At 28.9% G+C, this 10,523-nt stretch overlaps 1 protein-coding gene across 1 annotated transcript; it reads right to left on the reverse strand.

Annotated features, from left to right (window-relative positions):
• Positions 1-1,741: 1,741 nt before the first annotated feature.
• On the reverse strand, positions 1,742-6,711 carry LOC109806669 (transcription factor SPEECHLESS). Its single transcript, XM_020369142.3, has 3 exons — positions 5,821-6,711; positions 4,800-5,345; positions 1,742-2,099 (listed from the first exon to the last, which is right to left on the reverse strand). The coding sequence occupies exons 1-3, from the start codon at positions 6,199-6,201 to the stop codon at positions 2,034-2,036; spliced, it is 993 nt and encodes a 330-aa protein (XP_020224731.1). The 5' UTR covers positions 6,202-6,711; the 3' UTR covers positions 1,742-2,033.
• Between the last annotated feature and the right edge of the window lie 3,812 nt (positions 6,712-10,523).

Raw genomic sequence — 10,523 nt, forward strand, 5'->3', positions numbered from 1 at the left:
TATTTAAAATTTAAAATTTTCTATCTTATTTAAAATTATTTTTATTTTTATTTTGTAAAAAAATACATAAAAAAATTACATGTTAAACGGTATATTAATACAAATTAAAAATATAAATAATATGTACATATATAATATGTTTGCAATTAATATCACAAAATAATATATGTAATATATTTACGTAGATATTGAATTATTAAATATATAATTTAAAATTAATAATATACTATAAAAGTTATTTAAATTGTATATATTGCAAACAAATATATTATAACAAGTAGTCATTGTTATATTTAATAAGACTCCTTATTTTTTCATTAAGAGATTCAATTTTCATTATTATTTTTGTGATTTATAGTCCCTTAAAAAAAAAAAAAAAAAAGTGGTTGAACCGGTTTGACCCACCGGTTCACCGGTTGAACCGGAAAATTGACCGGTTCAATCCGGTTTGAAACGGGTCGACTGCATAACCGATCCAACTTCAGATTCGGACCGGCTGGACCACCGGTTCCCGGTCCGACCGGCCGGGTCGGTCCGAGTTTTAAAACACTGGTTAGAAGGGTTGATTTGGCTTAAATTTAACAAAGTGTCACGTCATGCAATTATTTCGGATCGGGCTCTTTTAAACATAGTTTTAAAAACCGGACCGGTCATCGAACCGGTTAAGGTACTGGGTCAGTGGGTCAAAAGTTGAACCGGTGGGTCACTAGTTGAACCGCATGACTCGATTTTTATTTATTTTTATTAAAAAGTATTCATATTAAATATATTTTATACTTATAAATTTTAATAATTCATATCTTATTTTAAATTCCAATTTTTCTATCTTATTTAAAATTATTTTTATTTTTATTTTGTAAAAAAATACATAAAAAAATTATGTTAAACGGTATATTAATACAAATTAAAAATATAAATAATATGTACATATATAATATGCTTGCAATTAATATCAGAAAATAATATATGTAATATTTACATAGATATTGCATTATTAAATATATAATTTAAAATTAATAATATACTATAAAAGTTATTTAAGTTGTATATATTGCAAACAAAATATATTAGAACAAGTAGTCATTGTTATATTTAATAAGACTCCTTGCTTTTTCATTAAGAGATTCAATTTTCATTATTATTTTTGTGATTTATGGTCCCTTAAAATTTAAAAAAAAAAAAAAAAAGTGGTTGAACCGGTTTGACCCACCGGTTCACCGGTTGAACAGGAAAATTGACCGGTTCAATCCGGTTTGAAACGGGTCGACTGCATAACCGATCCAACTTCAGATTCAGACCGGCTGGACCACCGGTTCCCGGTCCAACCGGTCCGACCGGCCGGGTCGGTCCGGGTTTTAAAACACTGCTTTTAAAGAAATTAATTGTGTGAAAGACCAAGGATAAAGTTAAACAAACTGAAAGATAAAATGATAATGTAATAACAAAATTTTTCCAAAATGAAATGAAATAAATTTTCCAAAAGTTATAATGAAATAGTTTTTTTTTCCCAAACCATATTTTTTTTAATTTTTGTATAAACTAATTTTAATTTATAAAAAAATCATGCATTTATTTTATTTTTTCTTTTAAAAGTATTTAAGAAAAAAATTATTCCAACAATCTCTTAAAAAAAAAATTTATCGTTTATTGAATGACAAATTGATCGAGCGCTCAAAATTTAACCAAAAATTGCAGGAATTGTAAACGAGTGTTTCAATTTGGGAAATGGAAATTAATCTAATTAATACACAAATTAAAGCTTGATGATCATTACCAAATAAAATAAAATAAAATAAAAGCTTGCGATGGTCAATTACAAGAGAGTGAGTCTATGCTAACTAGCTAATACTTATGATGACGAATTACACTAGCAATTGCGGTAATAAAAAAGAAGGAAAATGATAAATTGTTGAAAATAAATGGGTCTTCCCATTTTTGTACAACAAGGTAGGTACAACACAGTATGAGAAGAGAGAGGGGTGCATGGAATTGCAGATGTTTGGTCTGAGACATAATAACCCTTCTTTTTATAATTAGCAGAATGTTTGCTGGATTTGTTGAGCAAGTTCTTCCGCACTCAGTTGGCATTCAATTCCAATCTATATATATGTACACAAAGAAACCACAATTATTAGTGAACCTAAATTGAACACGTAAGTAGCATGCATGAATAAACCAATTTAATTGAAATCAAAACTACACAATAATTTAATATTCGTCTTTTCAGAGAATGGGGACAAATGTCTGAGTTGAACCACAATACATGTTTCTCTGCTCTTCTGGACATGTGCTATGAAAAATATACAGTCGGTATTATCGATATCCCAGGTACACCAGACCATTAATTTGTTACATATCGCAATAAAGAACTGGACTGTATAGAGCATACTCTTATTATTTCATTCATTGTCACCACTCACATTATTTAGGTTTTGCTACACGTTTCAGACTGCTCCTGTGATTTTAGGGCATCTCTAACGGAAGCAACTCATTTGAGTTGTTTCATGCATTGAAAAATGAAATAAGTGGTTCCTAGTGTGTCATATTAGTATTAAGCAACTCAAACACAAATTTATTCCAATGGTAAGAAACTTTAAGAAATTCAACTTTTAGAATTTTTTTCTAATCATTTATGAACTAAATTTAAATTTATTAAAAAGGATAATTGCACTACAATGGAAGAAAATAAATTACGAGAAAAAATACACAATAAGTAGATATTAAAAATAAAATAAAGTAATAGTAAATACATAAATATTATACAAAATTAATTTTCATCATTATTATTTTTGAAACATTTCCAAATATGTTCAATAAAATCTGTTTGAAATCTGGTAAGGAACGGTTGCTTGAAGAAACAACTCTCTCTCTTCTTCAAGCAACTCATGTTGCCACGTTAGAGTCCTCCAATAACAAGAAACCGAGGATTGAGTTGCTTCATGGGACAAGCAACTCTTATTGGAGTTGCTCTTAGGTTTTGCTAAACGTTTCATTCTGCTCCTGTTATTTATTACTAGTATTTTTTTTTTAGGTTGGGATGGTAAGAACTAAAAATCCAAGCCGTTTTCATTACGATATTTTTACATAAGCCAATCTTTTTTTTTTTATCTCAAATTCTCTATACTTTGTAGAAAGAAAGAAAGATAAAAAATATATATATATAAAAGTGGCGGGGGTAGTATAAACATTAGAGATTTTGAGATAAACATTTTTTTTTCATGGCGTAATCTTTATTTACACTTGAATGTAGAGTAAGTTTTTAATAAAGAATGTAAAGAAAGAGTGAAAATGGTTTTTCTACGTCTCATAATTTTACACCTTATTTTTACATGGTTAAACGTGAAAAAGAGAGAGAGAACCTTATTTTTGCATGGTTAAACGTGAAAAAGAGAGAGAGATAGAGAGAGAGAGGGAGAGAGAGAGAGAGTTTCTCTCTCTGAGAAGAAGAATTTCTCTTTTAAACATATAAATAAAATGTAAAGTTAAGAACATAAACAAATGAAATATACGAAAATCTAGGTGTAAAAAAGAAGATTATAAGAACAACTCTTTTAGGAGTTGCTTAACTCATTTTTACCTTATTTACCAAAAAAAATTGCTTATCTCATTTTTACCTATAACAAATTGTTATTTGTTATTTTTATCACAATTTCATCATAAGGAACAAATTGTGAGGCAGACACATATGTAAATAGCGTATTAAATATGACCTCTTATTATTGTGAGAAGTAAAAATTAAATGATAAAATATATTAGATCATATTTAAATGATTGAAATTAAAATTAAATAAATATGCATGACTTTTTTAAATAGCCATATATGATTATTAATTGACTTAAATCTTAAACTATACATCATTTATGTATAGTTGTATAATTCATATTTACACTTTGTGATAATTCTCTTCATATTTACACTTTTTTTTTTATAATTCTTAAAATAATCAAGAATTTTTATTTGATAGCTCTATTCTCTCTCCTGTGTGTATAAATTGAAATAAAATCAAATAGAACTATAATTATAAGGCATAATGAATATTATATATATATTTTTTTAAAATTTAGCTTTAGAGACGAGTTATTTAATTTGTATAAAATAATGTCTTATGCACATACTTATTTAAAATTATAAAATATAAAACATCTTTTATATGTATCAAAGTTGGAGATATTCTTGGATGGTATTTGACCTAATTTTTTTATTTTTGGATTTTCTTTTCTTTAAAAAAGAAATTTAATTAAAGACATTTGGTAAAAAAAAATGTTAAAGAATTTCGAAATTTAACTTTTACAAAAGAAAAAAAGAGAGTAAAATAGCTTCCAAAGAGGACTATTGAATTCATTAATCTAATTTTAAAAATAAACTGCGTACTTTAGTTTCTCTCATCTGGAACTATTTGGAACAATTAAACAAAACTTTTAGTTAAAAAAATTGATAATATAAAAGCATTAACATTTTTTAATTTTTTTTTAAACTTTTTATTTAAATTTTAACTAAAAGGGAGTTATACCTACCTCTGATCCAGCTTTTTTTAAAAAAAAAAAAAAAATTCTTTCTGTGCGTGTACAACGTTTTGCAGTTATGCATGTGATAATTAAGGTACTGCAGAGATTTCTTGTTTTTCATTTTTCATTTTTATTTCCATAACATACTTTATTAATTCATATATGGTGCTTTAATTTACGTCTTTAAGATAGAGATTTCTCCATTGAATGCTAGCATGTTGGCTATGAACGGACACCTTAAAGTGGAAGAAATAAGAAGATTAATCAATCATTTATATACTCCAAAAATGTACCTTGATAGTGAACGAGTTGAGCATGGTATCATCAGCAGCAGAGTTAATATTGACATGGAGGATTTCGAGCGCAAGATCTTCAAGTGCCGTTATTATCTTCAGAGCCTGACCTGGAATTCGTTGCGACACCGTTTTCAGAAGAACGTGCGGACCTGAAAACTTTACCTCCACGTCAGCAGAAGCTGATTTCGAATTCGCAACAAGCTCGTTGATGTTGTCGTTCATGGAGGAAGCGGAAGAAGTAGTGGGAGAAGGGTCCAGAGAGTTCGACATGGTTGGTGAAATAATGTTGTTGTAGCCTTGCTGCAACCTTGGCCTATAAGGGCTTCCTGGTTGTGGAGTTCTTGGGCTTATGGGCAAGTTTAGTCTCGGGCTCAGAGGTGGCTTCCGAGGACTCAGTGGTGAAGGCCTTGGGCTTGAAACAAGCCTAGGGCTTAGTACTTCGCTGTAAACTTTTCTTTGTTTCTTGGCCTCCAGGGCTTGCAGAACCTGCTGCAACTCGTTGATGTAATCAACCACACCTCCAATTATCGATGCTTGATCTCCCTGTTGCACCATACCAAGGAATACTTAAGAAGGATCTAATCAAGTAATACTCCATAAAATAATATAGACAAAAATTAGGTATATTACTATATATTTTTTTGTCAATATCATTATCTAATCAGAATTAATGTTCTACACCTTTAATATCTGTAATTAATTCACACATTATTGAAATTTATATTAAAAATTACTAAAGTAAAACTTTAATCCTTATAGATGAATACACGTAAATTGTAAAATTTTTAAGCAAAATGGTGAACTAAATTCAAGAGAGGAATTTTGTGAAAAGATGATCCGTTGTAGCTTTACTACAATATAAGCACGTATTTATGATGGGATTAGGAAAATTCAGAATAATTAGAATTTATAAAATGAAATAGAATTATAGAAAGGTCAAAGGCAAAGAAATATAGTTATGGAGTTTATTGATGAAAGACAAAGAGAAATTAAGATAAAAAGTAAAATGAAGACGTACTCTTTTGACATAAAAGCAAGGCATGAGTGACTTCAAGACAGACAAGTGTTCATTCATTTGCTTTCTCCTGTTGCGTTCAACGGTAATGTGAGACATCTTTTGTTGTCCATCGGGATTTGCTTCCTCTGGGGTGGTAAGCTTCTGTCTCTTTGTTTTGGGCGAGGTTTCAAGCTCAGTTTCGGAATCTTGAGCAGCACTTGAAGAGGTTGACTTTTGGGAGGCCAATCTGGAAACATCCTCGTTGGTCTCCTTTGAGATAGCAACAGCTTGGTTAATGGGAGGGAAATCGGTGAAGTCAGATTCGAGGCTCTCTAAAATGGCAAAGAGTTCGTCCCCACCAAACTCTTTATCGTCAAAAATGTCGCATAAGGTGTCATCCATGTTGTAATTGGATCTTCTCCGGGCAACCTGCGAGGGAAGTGGCGGAAAATGCTTAGAAAAGTGGGGATGGGAATAGAAAGTTTGGAGGGAAAGGGACCGGGTATTGTCAAGATCAAGAAAAAGGAGTAAATAGGAGAGGGTGTGTTGATGTGATAGAGACTAAACGATCGCCATCAACTACTACTCATGTTATATATGGCCCTTTCCTTTGTAAACATATATGTGCTTTAAACCGTTACATCCTCTCACAGGCTCAAGCCAAAGTGTGAGTCACTGTATCAGACTGCACCAGTAATCAAAAACTGAAAAAACAAGGCTTCGTAATTTCTAATTATGGTGACTAAAAATAACGATGCTGCTGTTGGCTGTTTAATGCAACTTTTAGGTTATTTATTTATTTACTTTATGACTATGATATTAGTATGTGAACGTCAAAAAAAAAAGAAGGATTTTTCTGATAACATAATAATATTGGATGCCCATACCGGTATCAAACTCTGAAAGCCTGGTTTAAGTTGTTATTTTGCACTGAGAAGCGGTTTCAGTTGATGTTATGAGCCAATGAGTGTGTTGCTTTTACTATTAAGGACAGAGGAGAGAGGGGGTCTGCGCATCCACGTTACGATTTCCATTCATAAATATCTCTGCTCTCCTTCATTAATATTTTTGGGAGTCAACAGTGAATTATTTAAACTTGAATTGATGTCCATTTAATATAGGGATACTTTTTGTAGGCCATTTACTTTAATTTATTAATGTATTATTGATGTCATTTGCATTAAAAATAACATTATTTCTGTATGATATATATGATGCCGGTGGTTTAGTATTAGTATATATGTAGCTGCTTAATGCAATAGAGTCAGATATTTGAATAAAAATAATAGATAAAAGGAGAATCATACATATCATACATAGGATACTATTAAAAAGTATTTCACAAATATGTTGTGTGATCCACCATCCTGTTCAATAATTAAAATGGTGGGAGAAAAAATCATTAATGACAATATATGACTGGAAATATATGCTTCATTACAGGAATTAATGTTTTAATAAACCAGGTTCATATTATATATATAACTGTTTTGAAAGAGTTGGAGAGTTTGATGATCCAACCAGGCGGATTGATCTAGTTAATACATTGTGAATCTATCTTCAAGTTGAAAAGCCATTCTAAGTTAGGACTTAAAGAGGTAGCACTAATTAATTCTACAGACATTTCTCCTCCTTCACCTTTGATTAGATAATTATGGTGGTTAAAGTGACAAGCTCATTAAAAAATTCAGCATTTAAATTTGTTGATATGAGCGCGAGGAACGTTGAAAAGCAGTAATTGGTTGTATTTCATAGGAATAGTGGTAGTTAGTTATGCGCATATTTAATATTTGAAATTGAAATTTAAGAGGAATGAGACTTGGATATAGCGATAGATGCATGAGAGGATGAGGGTTAAAAGGTGGAAAAATGGAAATAGAAAGAAAAGCATGTGTTAAAGGGGAAAACCGTTATTGGCAAAGGCAAAAGTGGAGAATGTTCAGTTAGCTATGCAATTACCCTCCCTGTGAAGGCACTCAGATTCAGATTCAGATATATGCTGTCCTTCCTTCCGTGTTGCACGCAAGTTACTTTCAATTTTCTATCTGAAAAAGCCTGCACATATCCCTTCACATCCTACACTTTTTATTTATTTCAATTTAGAATCACTTATCACTTAACTCATGATTGATAATGTTATCTATCATCATGTTTCATGATTCATCTTACTGTGATACGACTTCTAGCTCCTTTCTCTATATCTTTTTCTTTGGTCAAACGAAACATTTGATAATTCGGAATTTCGGATCAAAAAATTTCATGAATAATCTGATCTCGGTTGATTTATTGTTTTCCTCACGAAACTGTTAATTTGAAGTCATTACTTATGTCTATGTCTTTACTTATGAAGAAAATAAATTCCAAATATCTTAGAGCTTTACTTGTCTATACTCACTGTATAATATACTATTAGTTTGTTGAGTTCAAATTTTTTCTGTGATTTACAATAATAATTCGCCTGGTAGACGACAGAACATGAGTTTCAGTTTGCAGAACTACACTCATTATCCGTCCTTCGTTTTATTTTTAATTCATAAAAATATATAAAAGAAAACCAACAGATCGTTTTACTTCTTGATGAAAATGAATTATTATTAATAAAGTTGGTGATATTTTCTATCTATAACATGATTATTAAAATATAAAAATGAAAATGTGATATATTTTTTTATATATACATTCTTTTAAAGTTATATCTACCTCCATGACTATCTCAAAACCACTCATCTTTTGATTCCAAATTAGTCATATAACTTCTATTATTTTATTTTATTTTTATACTAATATTTATATAAATAAATATTATATTTAAATATGTAAATTATATTTAAAATTTTTATAAATGGAAGTTTTTATTATAAATTATATTTTATATTTATGATAAAAAAAATTTATATTATTATAGTATATGATTATTTTTATTTATTGATAATTTATTTTAAAATTATTAAAATTTATTTATAAATAATTATGATAAATAAAAAAATAAATTAGATAAAAATTTTAAAAAATCCTCTCCTCGAAAAACAGTTTAAAAAAATTACTTTCCTGTAAGATAATCGTTTTACTATATAAAAGTTGATTTTAGATAAAGGTATAGAAATATAAAGTATTTTTTTCCTAGTAAAGATAATTTTCCTTTAAAATTTTTAATCAGTGTTATTTCGGTAAGAAAAATGTGGTTAAAAAATCATTAAAAATAAATAGTCAAGTACTGTTGAACAGAGATAATATTTATTTTAATTTATTTATGTATTATATTTATTTTGATAGTGAGGAAAACAAAACAGCAGGAAACAAAGAGAAAACTAAACTAGGACCTCAGAGATGAGTGTCCCATTACATCAGCTGAGAAAATAGTAAACAGAGCTGCTGGACAATGAGTAAAAAACTGCAAATCGTGGTTCGATATATATATACATATGTTTCGACGCTCCAACGTTAAAATTACAAAAATAGCTCCTAACTACAATGCTCATATAGTCATATGCCAACTATGCCGACATCGATCTAAAAAAAAAAAAAAAGATAGTACTGTTCTTGTAAAAAACAAACTTAATAATGTAGGGCTTTAACCAATTACTTCAGTATTTTGGTTGGGGAAATAATCATTTTTGAAATTTCGAAAGACTTTTTATTGACATCTTAATTAATTAGTGCAAAACAATGAATTATGGGAAAGAAAATCTATTCTAAAAGGAGTGTTATTTTTATTTAATACCATGAAGCTTAATATAATGTAATACAAGTGTATATGAATTTCATTATTTTAAAATGAATAAAGATAAAATAAGTAATTTCTGTTATTGATTGAAAAATTAATGATTAACTTCTTAATATATTTATAACTAACGTTTAACTTATGATATGCATTGATAAAAAAAATTATGCCATAATTTAAAAATGTGAAATGATAAAAGTAATGCAACTTTTTTTAATACAATTATATTATAAATAAAAATATATTGTATTAATTTTAAAATTTTATGGTTCAACATATTATTTATGTGAAATATTTGTCAACTTTATCGATGACTAACTTTTGTTAAAGAATTTAGCATATTTAGTGTGTCTATCTCTTTTGAAATCATATTTTTTTTTAATTCATGAAACTTGAATTTGAAATCTTATTTAAGGAATATGAATTTAGTTTCACAAATCATGATTTGGTGGTTAATTTTATAATGTTTTAATTTGATAAACAATATTTAAAATACAAAAATTAATTAAATTAAGTATAAATCGTAACATTAGGTTGTTGGTAGGTGCTTAGCATATTGGTGGTAGTGGATAGACTTCAGTTTTGCTTAGTCATCTTCTTCTTCTTCATCCTAAGGCGCATTAAAGTTGTGATTATTATTGTTTGGTACAATTTAGAGTACTCGAGGCTAAGAATCAAAGTGGGTTTAGTGCAAAGCTTCCTCGGAACTCGAAGTTCTTCTCTCTCACTTTCTTATTTCTTCAACTTTGTGGTTCGGAATCAAGGTAAGGAAAGCTAGAACTTGATTATTAGTAGAATTTGGTGTTGAATGTGCCTTGATTTCTTTAGTTTGTGGTTCGGAATCAAGGTAAGGAAAACATCTAACTTAAGACTATAGAATTACAAATATGAGAAACATGTACTATACTACATGCATATAAAGGTGATCAACTAAATAAATATGTGTAATATAAATATAGTAATCCAATAAATGTAAATTATACATCCTAAATTGTCGGTCAAG

This window comes from Cajanus cajan, chromosome 6 (assembly GCF_000230855.2).
Source record: "Cajanus cajan strain Asha chromosome 6, NIPB_CcT2T_4, whole genome shotgun sequence".
Taxonomy (NCBI): domain Eukaryota; kingdom Viridiplantae; phylum Streptophyta; class Magnoliopsida; order Fabales; family Fabaceae; genus Cajanus; species Cajanus cajan.

Bases quoted from the DNA above. Each gene is read 5' to 3' on its own strand.
- LOC109806669 (XM_020369142.3), bottom strand. From the start codon at position 6,201: ATGGATGACACCTTATGCGACATTTTTGACGATAAAGAGTTTGGTGGG. The intron at 5,346-5,820 runs GTACGTCTTCAT...ATGGTGCAACAG, and splicing joins CTTGCTTTTATGTCAAAAGA to GGAGATCAAGCATCGATAAT. The intron at 2,100-4,799 runs GTACATTTTTGG...ACATATATATAG, and splicing joins TCAACTCGTTCACTATCAAG to ATTGGAATTGAATGCCAACT.